The 25638-nt window shown below is 41.3% G+C and overlaps 1 protein-coding gene across 4 annotated transcripts in view; it reads left to right on the top strand.

The window, feature by feature from the left end:
- The window catches only part of LOC306854368 (NACHT, LRR and PYD domains-containing protein 12-like), a 29819-nt gene extending 4719 nt beyond the window's left edge, over positions 1-25100 (top strand). For 2 of the 4 annotated variants that reach the window (XM_079392304.1, XM_079392305.1), the window contains exons 7-12: positions 176-346; positions 984-1154; positions 3124-3294; positions 11695-11865; positions 23177-23355; positions 23670-25100. In XM_079392304.1, the coding sequence (XP_079248430.1) occupies positions 176-346; positions 984-1154; positions 3124-3294; positions 11695-11865; positions 23177-23355; positions 23670-23671 (865 nt within the window). In that variant the 3' untranslated portion in view covers positions 23672-25100. The remainder of the gene's footprint in view (positions 1-175; positions 347-983; positions 1155-3123; positions 3295-11694; positions 11866-23176; positions 23356-23669) is intronic. The other 2 variants (XM_079392306.1, XM_079392307.1) reach the window with 2 other exon arrangements.
- Positions 25101-25638: the final 538 nt, after the last annotated feature.

Below are 25638 nucleotides of genomic sequence, written 5' to 3'. Positions count from 1 at the left end.
GTCTGTTCAGTCCTGAAGCACATGACCGTTTCAAACAGCAGCATTGAGCATCAACATGCATAAATCTCATTCTATCAGCAGCAGTATGTGGCAATGCTTGTCATTATATCTCCTCTCCAATAACAAACTACACACACTTCAACTACAATTCACATTCTGTCATTGTTCTCTACAGCTTGAGAGATTGTGGCGTCACAGATGAAGGTTGTGCTGCTCTGGCTTCAGCTCTGAGATCAAACCCCTCACACCTGAGAGAACTGTATCTGTCTGAGAATAAACTAGGAGATTCAGTGAAGCTGTTTTCTGATGTACTACAGGATCCTCACTGTAAACTGGAGAAACTGAGGTAAGATCATATATGACACACTGTAAAGTATACTGTATGTGAAGTGCAGAATAAATTACAAATCCAAAAAACAAAACAACAAATTTTTAACACAATAGCAAATCTAAACACAAAGCAAGTCAGAAAACACAATGACAAGCCAGACAAAATGGAAAAAGTAGGTATTGTTTGCAAATTGAATACTTATCACTGATTGGACGAAACATCTGTCAATCAAGATGTACAGAGAGTAAAAAAAAAAAAAAAAAATTGTGTGACCAACTTTGTTTCTTGTACATGTGTGGACTTCTGTGTTCATTTCAACCCTTTTTTTGCAATAGTAAAAACCTTTTAAATTGATTAATTGTTTACACGTAGTGCATATAGACCATCAGACAAAATGACAAAAGAAAGCAGTCTCATACTGTAAGTGGAGAGCATAGACAGTGAACAAATCGTTTGATTTAACCGGATCTTCTTAGTGAGATAGTTTTAACCACTGGCTGGTTATGTACTTTCTCCAATTTTAATTTCAGATCATTTTTAACCAAAACAAGTTACAGACTGCAGCTTTAAGTTTGTGCTTTATCTTTAATAATGGATTCACAGCTAAACTGATCTGATCTGAGACTGAAGAGTGTGTCATTGTTCTCTACAGGTTGTATGATTGTGGCGTCACAGATGAAGGTTGTGCTGCTCTGGCTTCAGCTCTGAGATCAAACCCCTCACACCTGAGAGAACTGGATCTGTCGTGGAATAAACTAGGAGATTCAGTGAAGCTGCTTTCTGATGTACTACAGGATCCTCACTGTAAACTGGAGAAACTGAGGTAAGATCATATATGACACACTGTAAAGTATACTGTATGTGAAGTGCAGAATAAATTACAATTTTGAAAACAAAATTACAAATCCAAAAATGAAAAAAAAAAAAAATGTATTAAACACATTGCCAAATCTAAACCCAAAACAAGTCAGAAAACACAATGACAAAATGGAAAGGTAGGTATAATCAAGGTTATGTTCTTTGTAAGGCTCCACCCATCCGGCCCAAGGAAGGTTTCCGATGGTGGATCAAGGTTTTCTGCGTGTTCGGTCTTTCCAGTATGCAAAGTTCTTCAATTTAAATTAAACTCCAATCTGACTCCATTTTATCATGACCTCGTATTTAGCTTGAAATACAAATTGATTGCTTGTCTATTTCTAATTAGTATTCTTCTGATATTTGATTATTCTAGTGAACTCTTGACTTTATATTTACTCGTTCATTCGGTTGCTCATGTCTTTAACAAGGATGCAACGTAATCTACTAGAGTCAATAATTACAGAGTAAAACAGAATAAGGTCAAATGTAACAATTTATTATCAGTCAGGTAAATACTGTATGTATTATGTCAATTCCACAGCAATTCAAAGAGATCAAATCATATCAATACAAAGCATCGAATTCTCAAAGATAAATCTACGAGTGAAGAATGCATACCTGACTTTATAGTAATACATAGTGTGAGCATTGAGACATACCACACTACGGGCGTCTGGTTACAGAATCGCCCTGATCCTTTTGCCAAATTTCCTTAAGTACTTCAGACCAGAATAGACATCCCCCAAACTGGAGACAGGAATTAACATTTGTAATTTGCAATTTAATCAAGTCGAGTTGGCACCTTTTGGGACAGAAGGTAATTTGCATGAAAACCACTAGGTGTTGATCCGCCCTCTACAGTATGCAACATATCTCCGAACTCTTAGGGTCTGTATTACCTTTTAGTTTACTTCTTATAAGAATGAGACCATTGTACCAGTCGCCCTGAGACAATTCAAATGATACCAAACATGACTGTAAATAACGCTTGCATTAATGTAGAATATTACATTCTTCTATTGACCATTCTGAGTGAGCTGAGTGAAAGGAGAGATGGGTGAGGGGAAAAGTGGATGAAAAGGAACTGATGCATATGTGAGAGAGGCATTTTCTTGTATTCTCTCTCAGTGGGATGTGGAGACAGATGTCTGTATGTTAATGCACTGTGTGTGTGTTGTCCATTTCAGGAGTTCAAAGTGTCTGAGTTTCTGTAATCCTTACATCGTAAACGAAAACTAAAACTAAGACCGAAACGATTGATGAAAAAACAATCTGGTAAACTGAAATAAAATAAATTAAATATGATTGCTGTTATTATTGAATTTCATTAGACCAGTTATGATCTATGCGCGGCTGTTCACGGAAAAGTGTGCGCAAGACACGACACAATATCATGATTATGATTAAATAAGAAAAAAGACATCTAATATAACCAAATTAGGCTACATTTATTTTCATATTAAATATTTCAACACGCCGTTAGATATGACATTAAGCACAACTTGAAACTGAAACTAAAACTGAAACTAAACTATATAAAAACTAAATAAAAATCTGTTCACAAAGTAAAAACTAAACTAAAACTAACAAAAATATGAATGAAACTTATAAAAACTAAACTTAATTTTATAGCAAATTTGAAAACGATATTAAAATAAAACGAATTTAAAATTCTAAACTAAAATAACCTTGAGTTTAACACTATAAATTAACCACAGGTGTGAATGTTTGTGTGTGTTTGTGACCCGAGACTTTACTTATGAGACTTTGGATGTTTTATCATCATGTTTTGTGTTCTGTGACGTTTTAGACCTCAGTCCAATGATCCATCAAACACTGATTTGTGCTTTAAGTTTGTACTTTATCTTTAATAATGGATTCACAGCTAAACTGATCTGATCTGAGAGTGAAGAGTGTGTCATTGTTCTCTACAGGTTGAGAGATTGTGGCGTCACAGATGAAGGTTGTGCTGCTCTGGCTTCAGCTCTGAGATCAAACCCCTCACACCTGAGAGAACTGGATCTGTTTGGGAATAAACTAGGAGATTCAGTGAAGCTGTTTTCTGATGTACTACAGGATCCTCACTGTAAACTGGAGATACTGTGGTAAGATCATATATGACTCTCACATGAAGCACATTTAAAGTAAATATGAAGTGTTCAGCCTCAGGTTTTTAGTATTAAATAAACAGCATAGTAAAAGTCATTGGTTCTGATGTTCACTGTAGTTTATATGTAGATGATATCTGCATTTATGGCAAGCTGTCTTAGCATTTAATCTATAAGCCGTACTAGTATCTATTTTCATGTTACTAGTACTTATTTTTTAGATACTAGTATCTTTTCCATTAAGTACTAGTACTTATTCATTAGCTACTAGTGCTTATTCATTAGATACTAGTGTTTATTCATTAGATACTAGTCCTTATTCATTAGATACTAGTGCTTAATCAGTAGATACTAGTACGTTTTCATTAGATACTAGTGCTTATTTATTAGGTACTAGTACTTATTCATTAGATACTAGTACTTATTTATTAGGTACTAGTACGTATTCATTAGATACTAGTACTTATTTATTAGGTACTAGTACGTATTCATTAGATACTAGTACTTATTTATTAGATACTAGTACTTATTTATTAGATACTAGTACTTATTTATTAGATACTAGTACTTATTTATTAGATACTAGTCTTTATTCATTAGATACTAGTACTTATTCATTAGATACTAGTACTTATTCATTAGATACTAGTACTTATTTATTAGATACTAGTACTTATTTATTAGGTACTAGTACGTATTCATTAGATACTAGTACTTATTTATTAGATACTAGTACTTATTTATTAGATACTAGTACTTATTTATTAGATACTAGTCTTTATTCATTAGATACTAGTACTTATTCATTAGATACTAGTACTTATTCATTAGATACTAGTACTTATTTATTAGATACTAGTATTTATTCATTAGATACTAGTACTTATTTCAATAGTGACTAGTAACTATTATATTGTTACTAGTAACAAATTTTAAATTTTTGCCATTGACTTCTATGGGGATCCGTCATTGAGATATCAACTATTCAGTTTTGACTAGTAAGTATTCCACTAGTGACTAGTACTTCATTTTTATGTACTAGTAGTTATTCATTAGGTACTAGTACTTATTCATTAGATACTAGTACTTATTCATTAGATACTAGTACCAATTAAGTAGACACTAGTACTTATTAATTAGGTACTAGTACTTATTCATTAGATACTAGTACTTATTCAATAGATACTAGTACACATTTATTAGATACTAGTACTTATTCAAAACGTTACTAGTAAGAATTTTTATTTTGCTAGTAAATTTTTTAATTGAACTCTACTGTAGCCATTTGGACTAGTCATAACATAAGACGAGTAAAAAAGCAGATCTGACTAGTAAGATACGAATTGTTACTAGTAGTTATTACAATAGATACTAGTGTCTAATAAATAAGTACTAGTACCTAATGAATAACTACTAGTATCTATTAAATAGGTACTAGTATCTAATGAATAAGTACCAGTGTCTAAAACATACGTACTAGTATCTAATGAATGCTTACTAGTAATATTTGAATAGATACTAGTCACTATTGCAATACTTACTAGTCCGAAATCAAAAGATGATATCTAAAACAGAATAACTACTAGTACCTGTTCATTTGGAGATATCTTCAACCTCATAAAGAACTAGTAAGAATGTATTTGGAGATATCTTAATTCAAACAAGTCATTACATAAACATGAGTACCTATCAAACGTCCAATCAGAGTCCACATGGTAATACAATACGTGATAAAGGCTGTCGTATGTTTAAACATACTTTATTCTTATAAAAATACCCGAGATGGCTTGAAGAACACAGATACAACCATATATTGTCACAATCATTGTTTATTTTCTTTATGCTTCATCATTAAAACATCTATCTGCATGTTAGCTACTAGGCTACATAAACAGCGAATGCATATTTTCAGGAAGTGAGTCTCACTAGTGGAGTTTCTGCGTGAGGTCGCCCTCTGGCGAAGAGTATGAATGAGAAGAAATTACATGAATTGAGTATTCGTTATTGCTCACAAAATAACGAGTAAAAATAGCTCAAATAATTAAGAACTTTGAGGTAAACATATTGTTGTGGAAAATTTTAACTTAACCTCATCAGGCAAGAGACAAACTCACACTTAGTCTTTTAAAAGGTTTAATTCTTTGCAAAGAAGGTCAGACAGTCATACAGAAACACCAGTTGCTGCAGAGTGTGACAATCCGGGGAGGGTGCTCCTCCACCTTATATCCACACTCTAGACACTCAAGGTCACAAGGTTACAAAACATCTCTTTGCTGTAATTTTCCACATATGTTGAAGTAAAAACAACAACATTCTACTATATCATTCTACAAAAGCATATCTTCTTATATTTAGGGCCCAAATAACCTTTCAGGTCATTACCATACATCTGGCCCATCTCCCCTGGGTCTGGTTTCCTCCCCAACACCCTCTATGGACCCCTCCCTTGTCGTCCATACATCTTAGGCTAGAAATCCCCAGACCCTTTCCCAATTTTACACAGCCATACCAAAAAGGTTTTTGCAATACAGAAGCATAAAATGAACATAAAATTAATTTTCTTCCACAATATCCTTACGTTTTTCTTCAGTGTAGAGAAGTGTAATTGTTTTTCCCTTTTCTTGCAGCTATATTTATTATTATATTTATACTTAAATACTCAGTTTTGTATATTATAGTGAAATAGTGTTATTACAAAAGTAATATTCCTTATTTTGTTTAATGTTTTTATTTATTGCTATATAAAAACAAATTTGTTGACCAAATCGTGCAGCCCTACACATACAGAAAACCTGTTTTTTTTTTATTATTATTAATAATGTTTGGCCTTTTTTTCCAAATAAAGAAAATGTTTGTCTGAAAACCATAAGGTTCGGATTTTGTGTGCACTGTACAGAACATTAATGTTAAAAACATTCAGTGTCTGTAGCACCAGTGTTACCACTGTAACTGGAACCTGGACTTTCTCACCAACAGACCACAGTCTGTTAGGATCAATAACCACACCTCCTCCGTCCTCACCCTAAACACTGGGGTACCACAGGGCTGTGTGCTGAGCCCAATCCTCTTCTCCCTTTTCACCCACGACTGCATACCAGTATATGGCTCTAACTCCATAATCAAGTTTGCAGATGACACCACGGTGGTAGGCCTGATCAGCGACAATGATCAGACGGCCTACAGTGATGAGGTCCAGCATCTAGCAATGTGGTGTGCCAACAACAACCTTGCACTCAACACCCAAAAGACCAAAGAGCTGATTGTAGACCACCGGCGGACTAAGAAGGACCACACACACACTCCCATCTACATTGATGGGGCTGAAGTGGAGCGCGTGGCGAGCTTCAATTTCCTTGGTGTCCATCTCTCTGAGGATCTCTCCTGGACCCTCAATACCTCCATACTGATCAAAAAGGCACAACAGCGCCTTTACTTCCTTAGGAAATTAAGGGAAGCTCACCTGTCCCCCCACATCCTGCTGAACTTTTACCGTTGCACTGTTGAAAGCATACTCACAAACTGCATCGCAGTGTGGTATGGCAACTGCACTGTTTCGGACCAGAAAGCCTTCCAGCGGGTGGTGAAAACTGCCCAATACACCACTGGTGTCGTGCTACCCTCCATCAAAGACATTTACCACAAACACTGCACTGTTCAACAACCTGTCTGAACTCCTCACTCACAATGTTCTTTTATTTCCTGCTTTTTTCCACATTTTCTGACATTTTGCACATTAACTTGCACATTTCTACCTCCGGATGCCGTGAAGGTCATTGCCATATATAAACATATGCTACTTACATACCTCTCTTTATAATGCACCTTCTGTTTATATTTCCTTGCAACCTAAATTGTATGTACAGTCATTTGCACTGAGCTAGTCTCTCCCCATCTACCTCATAACTTGCACTATATGTCATAAAACAACGTATATACACATTTTTATATCTATTTATAAACCTTGTTATTTGCACTTCTGGTTAGATGCTAACTGCATTTCATTGGCTCTGTACTTGTACTCTGCACGGTGACAATAAAGTTGAATCTAATCTAATATGCAAAAACATTAAGGTACAGCCCTGATGTGATATTTATTGTTTTTACTGGAGGAAAAAAGAGGAAAATCACAGATAATAAAATTGGTGTCTTATCTCCATCCTGCCACTAGAGGTCACTCGATGATCAACAAACACATTAGACTACTATGTTTATGTAATTACAGAGTTTACAAAACTGACAAAATTGGTTTTCTATGTGCTTGTGTACAAATAATTGTTTCTTTTCTATGTGGTTTCCACAAAAAAAGTACATTCATCTCCTTTCTGTTTCTTGTCTAATCTCTCTCCTATATGTTGCTGGTTCATTAATATTCAACATACGATTAGCATACTGGGCAGAAATGCTCATTTTAAAAGTACTAGTATCTATTAAGTTCAGGATATCTCTGGTCTAAAAAGTTACTAGTAACTAAAAAATAAGAACTAGTTCGATTTTGTCTTAACAAGAAGAGTATAAGTAAATACTAGTCACTATTGGAATAAGTACTAGTATCTAATGAATAAGTACTAGTACTTAATGGAAAAGATACTAGTATCTAAAAAATAAGTACTAGTAACATGAAAATAGATACTATTACGGTTTATAGATTAAATGCTAAGACGGCTTGCCATACTGCATTTGATACAGAAGCAAGTACATGAATGCCATCAAGTGAAAAATCCAAATGAAGATAAACAAAATACAATCTTGGTCAAAACAGAACGGTTTCAAGTTCTCACAAACAGAAACTGTCTGTATGCATTAGGGATGTGCAACAGTGATCGAGTACTCGGCCGTGACAGCGATGATCGATCATGAAAACGATGATCGTGGAGGAAAAACAAAAATAATTCTGATTGGTTATAGCATCACTTTGGGCGGCACCCTGAGCTCTGATTGTTTAGCTTGCAACAGCATGCGGTTCAAAGTATAGACGTGAGAAGAGAGAGAAGCTTGGCTTTGAAGTCACGTAGTGATGTCTGGGTTAGCTACATACACATCTCATTAATCTAATATAGGATGCGTTGGGATATTGACATTTATTTACATGCTGAATGCGCTGCATATTACCAGTGTTTAGTTTCATGCTCAAATGCAATGCCCGAAATTGAGTTATTTGAGATGGTCATATTGCTTTTAGATGTTTCTTTTTTTTTTTTTATATTGATCCTATAATAATGTAGCAGTGATTTTTTCGTCATATTTGCTCAACAGTAGGCATACTTCAATTAAAATAGTTTTCGTAATGGCTTCAGAAACACGCAGATGATTTTAAGAATCATTTGATAATGTAGATGAAAATATAGCACAAACCTGCCAAAAACATTAATGACATAAGCATTATAATGAGAACATTATTTAAAATGTGAAATCTATAGTAAATCCTGTTCTTGCCCGTGTTTCAGCGCACTGTTGAAAGCTCTCTCTCTCTCTCTCTCTCTCTCTCTCTCGCTCGCATATAGCACATACCTTAAAGTTCAAGCATATGCATCCTTTTGTGCAGATACAAGTTGTAATGTTACGTTTATGTTATGTATCTAGGTTATCTGATTAATATCATAGGAAGTGTCATAGAACGGGTTTCAGTTTATTGGCATAAAGTCAGCTTCACCTCAGGCAGCTATTCGTTTTTAGATGCTTCTTTTTTAATAACATTGCTGCATCATAATCATAATCTAACAGTGTTATAATCATGTGTTCATGTTTTCATAGACATGTTTTATTTTTAACATTCCTTTTCATAACAGTCTTCAGATATTTTTATTATCTCTATTACGGCCATGCCCCGCCCCCCGCACATGCCCCGCCCCCGAGTACTCCATTAATCGTTTTTGAAACCTATCGATGATCAAAATAAGAAATTGCCAAAAATGCCCATCCCTAGAATGCATTTCTGTGAACTTCATTCCTTGCACTATGAACTAGCGACGCTCCAATCGCTCTTTTTTTGCCTCCAATACTGATTCTGACACCTGGGGTTCAGTATTGACCGATACAGATCCCGATCCCATACCAGTGCAGTTTTTTTTTTTTTTTTTTTAAATCAATGTATAATTTTTATATCTCTGTGTGGAACTGAATCACTCTTTCACAATCACCTAAATACAGACCAATGTCCCCTCTAAGCTGAGCGTGGCCGCAGAGAAATAATGTGCCGCGCACACACAAAAATGAGTTGAGAAAGACATTTACAGTCACACACAGGTGTATTGTCTAAACTGTACTTCATAGCCATGTTTAGATAGCTATAGAAGAATTCATGTTTTTCTATTATATTTAACTTACAGATCTGAGTTTAAATGCTTCAGTTTGTTTTCTATTCTCTTCTATCAGTTTAAATTAGGGATGCACCGATACCACTTTTTCCAGTACTCGCCCGATACCGATACTTTAATTTTGGGTACTTGCCGATACCGAGTACTAGTACCGATATTTTTATTGTATTTTTACATTTTTTAAATATTGGGTAAAGAAAACAAATGAGTATGTAAAATGTTACTTGATTAACTTCATTTATCAAATAGATACTGTCAAACCAAAATTTATTCAGACACCTTCAACATTTCTCACAATTTATTCGCTATAGTTTAGAAAATCCTAATAAACTATTACAAGAACTCCAAGTTAATCTGTGTCAGAACAAATATAGCTTGATAATACCTTTCTATCAATCAATCAAAATTATTCAGACAGCTGTTGGTATGACAATATTTACACAACTATCAATACTTTGTGGGGCCACCCTTAGCCTTAATGGCAGCCTGTAGTCTCCTGGGCAAGCTGTCAACCAGGTTCATGAAAGCTGGTAGTCCACTGTATGAAGAATTTTTGGGTATAATTTGTCACAGTTTACTTTATTTTGCTATCCTCAGTTACTTAAATTAACTATAGTGTCCTGCACCCACTAGTAAAAAAATAATAATAATTATATCTGGTCTCTGAATAATTTTTGGGTTGGCTGTATATCCTTCGGTTATTTTTCACACTTAATTATGCCCATTAAAATGTAATTTACAATTTTTTGTTACTTTCACTGTTAATTTTTTATTTATTTATTTTCTCTATGGTACATCATCTTAAATAGCATTAGAGCTGCTCCATTGCAGCGGCTCAGTGCTGTAACCACGCTTTTTGCTGTAATTATGCAGGGAACCACTCGTTATAAATAAATCATTTTCAGATATAGAATTTTTCTTTCTTTTTTTTCATCTGAAACATTTAGATTTCAAAGCCATATAATTGCAGAAACACGCATGAAGCAAGGAAAACACGCACAGCGCGCGCACTTATGTGTGCCGGAGCAGATGAAAGGGACAATTACAGAACAGCGCATTTCACACAGGCTGATAGTTTCACTTGTGTTTCACTCGTGTTCAATGCTTAAGGTTAAAAATAAATGATGTTTAAAGTGAATGAATGCCCCTATATGTTGTCATATATTTACGATTTAGTTTTAATTCAAATGATGCGTGCTGAGCGAACATCAATAAAGATCACACCACAGAAGTGCGCGTGTGCTCTCTCTATCTCTCCCTACTGTTAAGTAACTTGTGCATTGTTTTACTTACTCGTTTTTGACATTTCCGACCGAAGTACAAACTTTCCAGTGATATCTGTGAGAAAGGGATATTCACTCGACAAGCTCGCGCATCTGCGCCGCCGCGTGCTGGATCCACTCAGCGTGTTTTGCTTATCAGCTTGCTCACATCAGCTATACAGGCATTAATACTGAATGTTTAACATTTTATTCATTGCATGTACATTTTTAGACATCCTTAATCTCTAATAACTACATTCTGCTGTCTGTTTTTCTGTTGTTGGTGTTTCTTTGTCTGAATATGGCACTGATCACATGCGTGGTATCTGCGTTTAGTATCGAGGCATTTTAATGAATACGAGTACGAGTACATGAGCTCAGTATCGACCCGATACCCGATACCAGTATCGGTATCGGTGCATCCCTAGTTTAAATGCTTGTGTTGATAATATATTATATTACATTATATTATATTAGCTCTATATTATAAACCTAATAAATAATTGACCTTGTTTTTAATGGAGTCACTTATGATCATCAAGGGATCAAAATACAGAAGAAAAAAACTGTAATATTGTAAACTCTTAGGCTATTGCAATTTCTAATATTGGTTTTCTATTTTAATATATTTTAAAATATAGTGTTTAATATTCCTGTAAAGCAAAGCTGAACTTTCAGCATCATTACTCTAGTCTTCAGTGTCACATGATCCTTCAGAAATCATTCTAATATTCTGATTTATTATCAGTGTTGAAACTGTTGTGCTGCTTAATATTTTTGATCTGATCTGAGACTGAAGAGTGTGTCATTGTTCTCTACAGGTTGAGATATTGTGGCGTCACAGATGAAGGTTGTGCTGCTCTGGCTTCAGCTCTGAGATCAAACCCCTCACACCTGAGAGAACTGAATCTGTCGTGGAATAAACTAGGAGATTCAGTGAAGCTGCTTTCTGATGTACTACAGGATCCTCACTGTAAACTGGAGAAACTGAGGTAAGATCATATATGACTCTCACATGAAGCACATTTAAAGTAAATATGAAGTGTTCAGCCTCAGGTGTTTAGTATTAAATAAACAGCATAGTAAAAGTCATTGGTTCTGATGTTCACTGTAGTCTATATGTAGATTATATCTGCATTTGATACAGAAGCAAGTACATGAATACTGTAGTATTTTTATACCGGTATGGGGATTAAAACCTACTATTCACATCCATATTTCCCAACACAATTCATAATACTTTTCAATTCAATCCGTAGTTACCTTTCAGTTGAGTGGATGTTAAATGAAGTTTCAGATCTCTCCTCCCGGTGTCCGTGCTCGTTCAGCCGAGTTCAGACCACTTGAAGATCCAAATAAGGATTTATTCAGGTTCTGATAACTGGTTATTTAATAATTAATTACTCAGAGACTGGATTTAAAAGTTTAACGAATCACCAATACAATGGTTTCGTTTTATATAAAAACAATAACTGATAAGCAAATAACAAAATAACAAGCGAGAAGTCTTGACCACGGAAATGTCGGCCTCGTCCATCTCTTCTTCCAGCATTTTATAGCCTTGCATATCATCTGTGTCAATCTCATACACAACTTCTTTCCTCTCCCCCGGTCTGAGTCTGCTCCTGCCTCTCGTGTAGAAAGGAAATGTAACCTTTACCATAGAGGCTTCTCAAGGCAGAGTTAAAAGTTCAAATAAAAAAATTACATCTCTAGACAGCAAGCCTGCCTATTGCTATTTTAAACTATAGGACAATTACAACACATTACATATCATATGCGTATTCATGGATGTATGTGTCTAAACCACACACCTCATACGCCTAGCAGGTGCAGACAACACCTTATGCTTTGGTTTTTAACTAGAAGTTCCATTTTGCATCCATAATACTAAATGCATCCTCTGGTCAGTAACCGTTCTTTTACAAAGCAAGCAAAATAACTGTCACGGCGTGACTAGAGGCAGGCGGAACCTTTGTGCGGGAAGATGTTTCCCTGCCGGAACTGTACCGGTGTAACACCTGGCCGGTTCCGGTTGTCCCGTGAGTTGTGAGTAAACGGGTGATTAGATGAGGAAATGAGTGTCAGGTGTGTGATGAGAGGGTGGCGATCGGCGATTGAGACATGTAATTGAGATGTGGATTATAAAAAGACATGGTGGTGGGTAAGCAAAAAAACAGAAAGAAAGGAAACCAGTGCGAGTGAGAGATCGCGAGGAGAGGAAGTGGGGCAGGGACGGATCTTTGCAGGCTGTTGATCAGAGGAAAAATTGATGTTGCAAAGGAGGACTTTGGAGACTGAAGGACGGCTGTGCACATGTTATCTTTTGGAACGAGCTAAGTACCATCCTACCCGTTTATATTGCTTTATAAAGCTTTCTGTTCCTCCATGGATGTGATGGTCAGATGATTGCTGGTCAGTAACTAAGTTTTCTGATGTGCTAATTTCTCCAAGCCAGTGTGCTTGTGGTCGTCCATCTCTCTCTCGCTGTCTTCCTGCCTGCCGTTTTCCATCTTTTGTCATCTTGGGTCCAAAGGTATCGAAGACGAGGGTTTAAAAGCTAAACGTCATGTTGATTTGATTCTTCCCAAGCGAGTACTGTGGGCTGTTATCCATCTTCTCGATTGTCCCTGGGTTAAAGTGCTATTGAAGACTGAGGCGTTTGGTCGGAGCTACGAGCAGAGGCCCTAGTTTACTGTGAGTGTGTGGATTGCAGTGTGTGTGATGGACAATTGCACGTGTGAAGTCTTTGAGTGCTTTATTTAATACACGAGTGTGGGGAGTAAAGTCTGCCTTTGTTCGTGCCTTTGACCTGTTGGATTGCCTCACTCGAGGGGCGTTGGGTCTCGCTAACCGGTGCTTGTGGAGTGTATTATACAGAGCTGTGAGTTATATGTAACTTTCCATCCTCTATCTGAGTCCATTGCAGAGCCCGCTAAAGCTGTGAGTTATACGTGCCTTCTATCGTCTGTCTGAGTCCATTGCAGAGCCCGCTAAAGCTGTGAGTTATCTGCACCTTCTATCTTCTGTCTGAGTCCAGTGAAGAGCCTGCTGAAGCTGTGAGTTATACGTACCCTCCATCCTCTGTCTGAGTCCAATGAAGAGCCTGCTAGCTGTGAGTTATACATGCCTTCTATCGTCTGTCTGAGTCCATTGCAGAGCCCGCTGAAGCTGTGAGTTATACGTACCCTCCATCCTCTGTCTGAGTCCAATGAAGAGCCTGCTAAAGCTGTGAGTTATCCGTATCCTCTGTCTGAGTCCCGTGAAGTGCCTGCTAAAGCCGTGAGTTATACGTGCCTTCTACCGTCTGTCTGAGTCCATTGCAGAGCCCGCTAAAGCTGTGAGTCATACGTAACCTCCATCCTCTGTCGGAGTCCATTATAGAGCCTGCTAAAGCTGTGAGTTATACGTACCCTCCATCCTCTGCCTGAGTCCAGTGAAGAGCCCGCTAAAGCTGGGAGATACGTATCCTTTATCCTCGGCCTGAGTCCATTGAAGAGCATGCTAAAGCTGTGAGTTATACATACCCTCTATCCTCTGTCTGAGTCCAACCAAGAGCCTGCTAAGCTGAGAGTTACACGTACCTTCTATCCTCTGTCTGAGTCCAGCAAAGAGCCTGCTCAAGCTGTGAGTTATACATACCCTCGATTCTCTGTCTGAGCCCAGCAAAGAGCCTGCTAAAGCTGTGAGTTATACTAACCCTCCATACTTTGTCTGAGTCCCGCAAAGAACTTGCTAAAGCTGAGAGTTATACGTACCTTCTATCCTCTGTCTGAGTCCAACCAAGAGCCTGCTAAAGCTCAAAGAACCTGCTAAAGCTGAGAGTTACACGTACCTTTTATCCTCTGCCTGAGTCCAGCGACGAGCCTGTGAAGTTTTTGTATCTTTTTATCTGATTGTCTGGTCTGGTGGTGTTCTCTGCTAGCTCCTTGAGGTGGTACGGTTCAGAGGGGCGGTGTAGAAAGGTCCGGTCGCCTGCCCCGGCCTGTGACAGATTTGGCGTAGTCAGCAGGATTCCACCTTGAGTTGAGCGACCAGAGACCCCCTGATGGCAGACGAAGATTTGCCGGCGGGCCGGCCTCAAGTTACGCCTATTTTTATGGGTGCCCCCTGGGCCCAGAGGTATGGGGGACCAGGTTCGGAATTGATCAGAATGGAAGGCCCAGGTCGAGTACCTGGCGGGACTTCAGGGGCTAAGTGCCCCACAGAAGTTACAGTTCGTTCTGAATTCACTTGAAGGCGAGGCCAAGAGAGAGGTGCAGGCTGCACCTGAAGAGATTCGAGCTACGGCCCAAGCCCTTTTTGATTTCTTGGCCGGGCAGTATGGCGATGCCACTCCAGTAGCTGTCCTCCGGACTCAGTTTTTTAATTGTAAACAGGGACCCCGGCAACCTCTACGGGCCTTCGCTCTACGATTGCGGGAGCAGTTTACTAGGCTGAAGGGGAGGCGTGATCATGGTCTGGGAGGAGAGGAGACTCTGTTGCGGGACCAATTTCTCCTGGGGCTCCGGGAAGGCCCTGTTCGTCAGAGCTTGCGGGTGCAGCTCCGCCGGGACCCCGGGCTGACGTTTGAGGATTTGCGGAGAGAAGCATTGGCTCTGGAGTTGGACCATGCGGAGACGGCGGATTCCTCCGTTTGCATGGCCGCCAGTGGAACAAGCGACCCTTCCCCTTTGGGGCTGTCCGATTGGAGGCACACCTTACGTGCTGACCTTATGAAGGATGTCCGTGAACAAATGACCGAGTTGTCCAAGACCCTTCTGGAGGAGTTCCGCCGGGAACGGCCTCCTCTGACTTTACCCCGAGAACGTTCTTACTCGGATGGGAGTCGAGACCCAGGAAGACGCCCATTCCAGCCTGCCGGCCCTAGATTCCAGTGGGACGAACAGGGTCGCCCGATTTGTAATAGTTGTGGAGAATCTGGACATTATCGTCGCCAGTGCGGCTCTCGCCGCGGTTCACAGGGGGGTTTTTAGAGTTACCGGCTACTGTGGGTCAAGTGGCCGGGACCCCCTTGATGGACCCTTCATCTCCTGGCTTCAGAGATGGTTTAGTCGGGCATTGCCCCCTTGTGGAGATTCAGGTGAACGGCGTTAAAGTCCGGTGTCTAGTGGACACCGGGTCCCAAGTTACTCTATTCTCCGAAAGCCTGTCTAAAGAACTGTTCAGTGCCCAATGGTTACAGGGGGCAGAGGCTCCTTGGCTTACCCTGCGAGGGGCAAATGGTTTGGACATCCCCTACATTGGATACCTGGTCACAGACTTTGAGATCCATGGGGTCACCGTGCCGCAGAAGGGGGTTGTGGTGGTTCGAGACCCTTGCTTGGGGGCGCATTGAGCCCTCTTGGGCATGAATGTCATAATGGATTGTTGGGAGGAATTGTTTCAAGCTAGGCCCACTCGAGCCGCTCCGCCAGCCGAGAAATGGGAATGGAAACGTATTGTTGCTGATTGTCGCCGGATCCACACGGCCAGTTCCCAAAGAGACCGTGAGGATACCGGCCGGGTGGCTTGTCGATATGCCCTGTCTATCCCGGCTCGGAGTGAGGCTGTTATTTGGGCCCGGTTGCCTGCTCGGGCCTATGGACCGGAGGATTGGGTCCTTGTCGAGCCCCATTGGGATTGTCAGAGCGTGGAGGTGGCTCGAGGACTGGCCGTGGCCCATTGGGGCCGAGTGTCTGTGAGAGTACGGAACGTGAATCCTTATCCCGTTAACCTGTACTGCCATCAACGACTGGCCCGAGTTACTTCAGTGAGCCCCCAACAAGTGAGAGAAGGTGGGGAGGTTAGCTTCTGTCAAGTGAGCTCTACGGTGGTCGAAGTGGCCCTGAGGCGAGTGGACCAGCCTATGAGTCTTTCTGGAGAGGGGATGCCGGCTCATCTTCAGGGAGAATCCCTGCGAGGAGAGGGGCTGGAAGAGAGTCATACCCAACAGCTCCAGGATTTTCTGGCGAAATGGCAGCACGTATTTTCTACACACGATGAGGATTATGGTCGTACTGATGTTGTAAAACATCAGATTCCTACCGGTGATGCCGCACCAAGTCGGGAGCGGTATCGTCCGGTGCCGCCAACTCTCTACTCTGAGGTTCGTACCCTGTTGCGAGGGATGTTGGAGAAGGGGATTATTCGGGAGAGTAGTAGCCCTTGGGCAGCTCCTATCGTCTTGGTACGAAAGAAGACTGGAGCCTGGAGGTTCTGTGTGGACTACCGTAAATTGAACCAAGTAACTAAGAAGGACGCCTTCCCGCTACCGCGGATTGAGGACTCTCTTACCAGTCTGACTCGAGCTGCCTGGTATTCTACATTAGATCTTGCCAGCGGGTACTGGCAGGTGCAGGTGGAGGAGGGGGATCGGGAAAAGACCGCATTTACTACCCCCTTTGGGCTCTTTGAATGGGACCGGATGCCGTTCGGCCTTTGCAATGCTCCAGCCACATTCCAGCGGCTGATGCAGCGGTGTCTGGGCGGCCAGTTGGTGGACACCACGTTAGTATATCTAGATGATGTCATAGTTTATTCCCCAGACTTTGAATCCCACCTCCAGCATCTGGAACAGGTGTTTCGGGCAATGGAAAAGTACGGGCTGAAGTTACAACCAGAGAAATGTCAACTGTTCCGAAAAGAAGTGAAATTCCTGGGCCACTGTGTAGGTGCCTCTGGAGTGTCTGTGGATCCTGAAAAGGTGTCGGTCGTTCAAGGATGGGACCCACCCAAAACAGTGCGACAAGTGAGATCTTTCTTGGGCTTCGTGGGGTATTATCGGCGGTTTATTAAAAATTTTTCGAAGATCGCTAAGCCGCTAAATCAGCTCCTCGCGGGCTCAGGTCGTCCCCGTGGCCGGGGGTCTCCTCTTGTCGCTTGGGACTCCGCTTGCGATGCCGCCTTTCAGAGGCTCAAGCAAGAGCTGTTACAGGCTCCCATCCTGGCATATGCGGATTTCACCCAGCCCTTCGTCCTGTATACTGATGCCAGTAACATTGGCCTGGGAGCCGTGTTGGCCCAGCGGCAGCAGGGAATGGAGCGAGTTATAGCTTACGCAAGCCGAAGTCTTCACCCCGCCGAACGAAACGATTCTAACTACAGCTCCTTTAAAATCGAACTGCTGGCCATGAAGTGGGCCATGTGTGAAAAGTTTAAGGATTACCTGTGGGGAGCCAAGGTGTTCGTAGTAACTGATAACAATCCCCTGGTCCACTTGCGGACAGCCAAGTTGGGGGCAGTCGAACAACGGTGGGTAGCGCAACTGGCCAATTATGACTATCAACTTCAGTATCGACCGGGCCGGGAACACACTAATGCCGATGTGCTGTCCAGACTCCCGGAGGTCGAGGCCCGTGGTCCTCCGTTGGTGCCTTCTATTGGACACCAGGGGGAGCTCATGGTAGGAGCTGTGGAAGCACCTGGTTCCCATTTAGAGGAAGCCCCCGCTAGTTGGGGCTGGGACCCGCAGCGATGGAAGGAACGGCAGGAGGAGGATGTTGGTCTAGGGGCGATACGGTCCTGGTTGGTACAGGGGTTATGGCCTGAGGTGGCAGAAAGACGGGCCCAGACATGGGTAGTGAGAAAACTCCTCGGGCAGTGGGAGAGGCTCTGTCTGAGAGATGGGGTGGTTTGTCGGTCCATCCAAGACCCAGTGACGCATGAGGCTGTGTGTCAGGTGGTGGTACCCGAGGGTCAGATCCAGGCCTTGTTACAAGCTTACCACACCCAGGTGGGACATCAAGGGCAGGAGAGGACGGTGTCCCTGCTGCGGAGGTATTTCTACTGGCCAGGGATGGAGACGTCCGTAAAGTCGTTCATTCGGAAATGTCAGCGTTGCACGCTCTTTAAAGCTAGAAAGGAGGTGCGAGCTCCGCTGGTCCCCATGCGGCCCAAGGCCCCTTTGCACATTGTGGCTATGGACTTTTTGACGTTGGGTCGACTGACGGATCGCTTCCAGAATATCCTGGTGGTAACTGACCTGTTCACGAAATATGCTTGGGCCATTCCGACTCTGGACCAGACAGCTATTACGACTGCAAACGCTCTGTGGAGGACGGTGTTCCAACCGTTTGGGTGCCCAGAGACCCTGCATTCAGATCAAGGGCCAAATTTTGAATCCAAGGTTGTCCAGGAATTGTGTCGACTTTATGGGTGTAGGAAGACTCACACCACGCCATACCATCCTCAGGGTAACGGGGGGTGTGTGCGGTTTAACCAGACCTTGCTGGGCTTACTGGGGACGCTGGACATGGAGCATCAGAGTAACTGGGTTGATAGTCTTCCTGCCCTGGTACAGGCCTACAACAATAGTGTGCATAGCACCACCGGGTATGCTCCAACTTACCTGATGTTTGGGAGACACGTGCGTCTACCCATGGATTTACTATTGGGAACGGCTGTGGCTGGAGAGACTGGGAGTCTGACTGATTGGGTAGGCAGACATCATCAACAACTCCACTCGGCGTATGAACAGGTCACTGACCGAATCAACGTAGCCGCTGCCAAAAACAAGCGGTTGTATGACCGGACGGCACGGGAGGCTCCGTTACTGCCCGGAGAGAGAGTTTTGGTATGGGACAATCGGCGCCAAGGGAAGGGTAAACTTAGTGACCGGTGGGAGGCCCTGCCTTATGTGGTGCAACGTCAACAGCGCCCCGACCAGCCGGTTTACAGTATCCGCCCTGAGGGAACGTCGGGCCCAGAGCGGGTTTTACATCGGAACTTACTCCGCCCCTGTCCGAACTATCCGAGGCCTACAGTGGAGGTTCCAACAGTCCCTGTGGCCCCTAGGCCACCCTTAGTGGGGTGGGCAGTGGTTCCGAGGGGCCCGAACATCGAGCCAAGAGGGGTGGATCCCGCTTCACCACCGAGACGTTCCCAACGGGATAATAGGGGACAGCCCCCAGAGAGGTATGGGGATTGGGTGTCGGAACCCAGTTCTAGGGACTAGAACGGACTGGTGGGGGAGGATGTCACGGAGTGACTAGAGGCAGGCGGAACCTTTGTGCGGGAAGATGTTTCCCTGCCGGAACTGTACCGGTGTAACACCTGGCCGGTTCCGGTTGTCCCGTGAGTTGTGAGTAAACGGGTGATTAGATGAGGAAATGAGTGTCAGGTGTGTGATGAGAGGGTGGCGATCGGCGATTGAGACATGTAATTGAGATGTGGATTATAAAAAGACATGGTGGTGGGTAAGCAAAAAACAGAAAGAAAGGAAACCAGTGCGAGTGAGAGATCGCGAGGAGAGGACGTGGGGCAGGGACGGATCTTTGCAGGCTGTTGATCAGAGGAAAAATTGATGTTGCAAAGGAGGACTTTGGAGACTGAAGGACGGATGTGCACATGTTATCTTTTGGAACGAGCTAAGTACCATCCTACCCGTTTATATTGCTTTATAAAGCTTTCTGTTCCTCCATGGATGTGATGGTCAGATGATTGCTGGTCAGTAACTAAGTTTTCTGATGTGCTAATTTCTCCAAGCCAGTGTGCTTGTGGTCGTCCATCTCTCTCTCGCTGTCTTCCTGCCTGCCGTTTTCCATCTTTTGTCATCTTGGGTCCAAAGGTATCGAAGACGAGGGTTTGAAAGCTAAACGTCATGTTGATTTGATTCTTCCCAAGCGAGTACTGTGGGCTGTTCTCCATCTTCTCGATTGTCCCTGGGTTAAAGTGCTATTGAAGACTGAGGCGTTTGGTCGGAGCTACGAGCAGAGGCCCTAGTTTACTGTGAGTGTGTGGATTGCAGTGTGTGTGATGGACAATTGCACGTGTGAAGTCTTCGAGTGCTTTATTTAATACACGAGTGTGGGGAGTAAAGTCTGCCTTTGTTCGTGCCTTTGACCTGTTGGATTGCCTCACTCGAGGGGCGTTGGGTCTCGCTAACCGGTGCTTGTGGAGTGTATTATTCAGAGCTGTGAGTTATACATGCCTTCTATCGTCTGTCTGAGTCCAGTGAAGAGCCTGCTGAAGCTGTGAGTTATACGTACCCTCCATCCTCTGTCTGAGTCCAATGAAGAGCCTGCTAAAGCTGTGAGTTATACATGCCTTCTATCGTCTGTCTGAGTCCATTGCAGAGCCCGCTGAAGCTGTGAGTTATACGTACCCTCCATCCTCTGTCTGAGTCCAATGAAGAGCCTGCTAAAGCTGTGAGTTATCCGTATCCTCTGTCTGAGTCCCGTGAAGAGCCTGCTAAAGCCGTGAGTTATACGTGCCTTCTACCGTCTGTCTGAGTCCATTGCAGAGCCCGCTAAAGCTGTGAGTCATACGTAACCTCCATCCTCTGTCGGAGTCCATTATAGAGCCTGCTAAAGCTGTGAGTTATACGTACCCTCCATCCTCTGCCTGAGTCCAGTGAAGAGCCCGCTAAAGCTGGGAGATACGTATCCTTTATCCTCGGCCTGAGTCCATTGAAGAGCATGCTAAAGCTGTGAGTTATACATACCCTCTATCCTCTGTCTGAGTCCAACCAAGAGCCTGCTAAAGCTGAGAGTTACACGTACCTTCTATCCTCTGTCTGAGTCCAGCAAAGAGCCTGCTCAAGCTGTGAGTTATACATACCCTCGATTCTCTGTCTGAGCCCAGCAAAGAGCCTGCTAAAGCTGTGAGTTATACTAACCCTCCATACTTTGTCTGAGTCCCGCAAAGAACTCGCTAAAGCTGAGAGTTATACGTACCTTCTATCCTCTGTCTGAGTCCAGCAAAGAACTTGCTAAAGCTGAGAGTTATACGTACCTTCTATCCTCTGTCTGAGTCCAACCAAGAGCCTGCTAAAGCTCAAGGAACCTGCTAAAGCTGAGAGTTACACGTACCTTTTATCCTCTGCCTGAGTCCAGCGACGAGCCTGTGAAGTTGAGTTATACGAATCCTCATCCTTTGTCTGAGTCCAGCAAAGAACCTGCTAAAGCTGTGAGTTAAATGAACCCTCCATTCTCTGTTTGATTCCAGCGAAGAGCTTGGTAAAGCTGTGATTTTATACTAACCCTCTATCCCTTTGTCTGAGTCCAGCGAAGAGTCTGCTAAGGCTTGGAGAACCTGATAAAGCTGTGAGTTCTACGTACTTCCCATTCTCTGGCTGCGTTATTCCTCTCTCTCGCTTTCTTGGCCGGCTTCGAATAGGATTCTAAGAAGAAGAAGGAGTGGATCGAGTGCCATTTTATCTTAAAAATACTTTTAATTCAATAAAGACGAACTTTGTATCTTTTTATCTGATTGTCTGGTCTGGTGGTGTTCTCTGCTAGCTCCTTGAGGTGGTACGGTTCAGAGGGGCGGTGTAGAAAGGTCCGGTCGCCTGCCCCGGCCTGTGACATAACCACATAGCAATAATAACTACAAAGCAATTAATATCTGTGCTCTCTAAATACAGCACATACTCATAACATAACATTGTGACATTTACACTTCTGTGATATAAGTTTGGAGTTCCATTGTTCCTAAACCATTTGTTAACATAAATCAACTGAAAAATCATACAGATTAATCATCTCTCTCATTAATTTCATTATTCTTTTGTTCATCGACTCTTGCTTTCTCATTAACTTCAGAATCTCTTTTAGTTTGAAACAGATCTTTTGATCTTCCACTTCTTTCTTTGGCCCGCTTGTGACGCTCCGTCTTCTGCTTCCTCTTGTCCGTCTTATTCTGGTAGCGTTGAAATCCCTGGTCTAAAAGATCGTGAAAATCAATTTCTATTCTGTCCGGCTGTTTTGTTTGGTTAGTAGAGGATTGATCAGGAAATTGCACATCATTAAAGTCCGATAATCCTTCAATACCATCAAGCAACAAATCCAACTGAAGATAAACTAAATACAATCTTGGTCAAAACAGAACGGTTTAAAGTTCTCACAAACAGAAACTGTCTGTTTGATAATGTTTCACATAATTTTCATGACATACATTAAAACCTTGAGAATCTCTATTGAGTTCAACACATTTATATTCGGTTTTAAGCTGCCAGATGAGAGCAAACATGACACAATGATCAAGTGTTTGATCACAAGAGTTAATAAATGAGATGTAATGGGGAACACGTGGCTCCTGTGAAGCGGATGTCCTCCTGTAGGTGTTTATTAGAGGAGCAAGTGACTGTTTCTCCAGACAGATCCGTCCTTATATCACTATGAAACAATATCTCACATTCAGCTCTGTGTGTCTGTTCAGTCCTGAAGCACATGACCGTTTCAAACAGCAGCATTGAGCATCAACATGCATAAATCTCATTCTATCAGCAGCAGTATGTGGCAATGCTTGTCATTATATCTCCTCTCCAATAACAAACTACACACACTTCAACTACAATTCACATTCTGTCATTGTTCTCTACAGGTTGAGTTATTGTGGCGTCACAGATGAAGGTTGTGCTGCTCTGGCTTCAGCTCTGAGATCAAACCCCTCACACCTGAGAGAACTGGATCTGTTGTGGAATAATCTAGGAGATTCTAGTAGGATGTTACTCTCTGATCTGAAGAAGGATCCACATTATAAACTGGAGAAATTATACTATTGTGAGTCTTTGTTTATTTAAAGTTTCTAAATTGAGTAACAGACCTCCTGTGTGTGTGATTGGAGAATATAAGATCATAATTCAGCTCCACTTTAGTCTCTTTAAAATGTGTTTAATTCTGTGATGTGACTGATTTATGAATAGTTGAATCTCTTACAGAGTCTCTAAGTGATAGTAGTTGTTGATCAGTTGTTCATTCATATCTCTGGCTGTAATATGAATATACTGTGTGTTTTCTGAGCTGGATCTGCTGATGTGATGTGACAGCAGTAATGTCTCAGACTCATATCTGACTGTCTGTGTGTTTTATTGTAGGACTCTCAGTATTTATCGGTCAGTGCAGTTTCCTCAGGATCAGCTGATGGTGAATAAGGAGCCGCTACAGAGACGTCACAGTCACACAATCAACAGAGACTGCGTGATGGGCCACAAAAAAAGCATTTATTGTATTCCTTTACTAAATGATTTTTAAGAACCTTTTCACTGTAACGTTTATGGGTAGCTTAATGTAAAACATTGTCATGAATTGGCTGAACTCCATTAGTAAAAGACATATTCATTGTTTTACACAGATAGCAGAAACAGGTTTAGGTTGACAGAAAGACTCGTCTGATGTAATCTAGAGATCTCAGACTGAAGATGTGTGATATGAGATCACAGCCTTTTATCACCAAACTGATTCAAAAGGGTTGCCAAATAGTATAGACTTTTAAGAGTCATTATATCCATACAAACCTCACACAAACACCGGCAGTTTATATTGTATTTCATTTCCCAACAGTGACTGTCCACTTCAGAAACAGACTTGATTACAGATGCATTTAACCCATATTTTCTCATTACACAATTAATTATTAGGATGTTTTGAGGAGCGTTTATTTCTTCATCTCTCAATCAGCATTGGATTGCATTGCATTATATGTTTGGATCATTTCAGTCTCATCTTACGAAGACATATTACTGGAGATATAGAGCGATCGCTGATATTTAGATCATTTTATGTCAGTATCTGCTCTACTGTTAGAAAGATCTCACTGATTTACAAGAATCAGAATTTCATTATACAAATATCAGCATCTGCACCAAATGGAATATTTTTTCCTTAAAAGCCTGATGCATCAAATATGACATGCAACAAAAGCATACATGCAAACTTAATAAAAGTCTCTTCTCCAGGAGTGATGCTGCTGAACAGAGGCCTGTCAAACACTGAATTACTGAATTAACCAAACACGCTTCACACTGAGACTTCATCAAAATCAGCATGATTACAAATGTGATATTGATATTATACAACAGTTCAATAAACAACAAGTTAATATTAAGAGACTTGTGTTTTAGACACCATATTTCCTGCTTTTGCTCTATTTCTCCAACAAAAATAATTCCAAACACAGCCACAGCACTGTTCTGCGTCTCTGAGCAACATGAAGGTTCCTGAATGAATCAACCGTTTTTTATTTTATTATTATTATTATTACAGAATGTCAACACATTGAATACAAATTCAATTACAACAAATACAAAATAATTTAAAATGCTCGGGGGAGATTTAAAAATATCACAGGAATACATTAAAGAATGAACAAACGTGCACAATTTAAACAGCTTTTTGTTTCTTTGAAGGCAATATGGACTCAATGTAATGTTTCACTTCATTTTTAAATGCTATAAAACATGGAATTTTTCCTGAAAATGTACTTTTATGAATATGGCCATTAAAATAAAAAAAGTGTGGGTCTGTTTATCTCTAGAGTTTTCAAGAATGCCTAAAACACCAGCATGTCTAAAAGAACCCCACCCAGTTTTTGGGGCTATGTCAAGTCATGACGTTGAAAATTGGTCTTCACTTGGTCCGTCTGATTCGGTCCAGATTTGGTCCAAATATCAACGTAAATTTTTTTTTTTATTATTTATATTAAATGATTTTTCCTGCTTCTTCATGAGCACCTAGGTCGATTTGTTGTTAAAAGTTGCCAACAAGATTCCTACAAATATTTTAACAAATAATGTAAAATAAAATTTCAAGGACTTGTAAAACTTGTAAAAATAAATAAATGAAAACGGCGCATAAAGTGAAGCAAAAAGCAAAGCATGTATAGGCGGTGGCAACTTTAAGTGTGGTAACATTAACAATCATCTTTCATTGCATAAAACAGCAAATCAAATGAACTTTTATTCATTTTTAAAGATATAATAACAGGAAAAAATATATTTATTTTAATTTGTAAAATCTAAAGCATTTCATTAGAACTAATTACAAAGTGATACATAGTTACGCCGT

Source organism: Barbus barbus (assembly GCF_936440315.1).
Source record: "Barbus barbus genome assembly, chromosome: 3".
Classification (NCBI taxonomy): domain Eukaryota; kingdom Metazoa; phylum Chordata; class Actinopteri; order Cypriniformes; family Cyprinidae; genus Barbus; species Barbus barbus.
The sequence above is the reverse complement of the archived record's forward strand: the minus strand, read 5'-3'. Positions and strand labels throughout refer to the sequence as shown.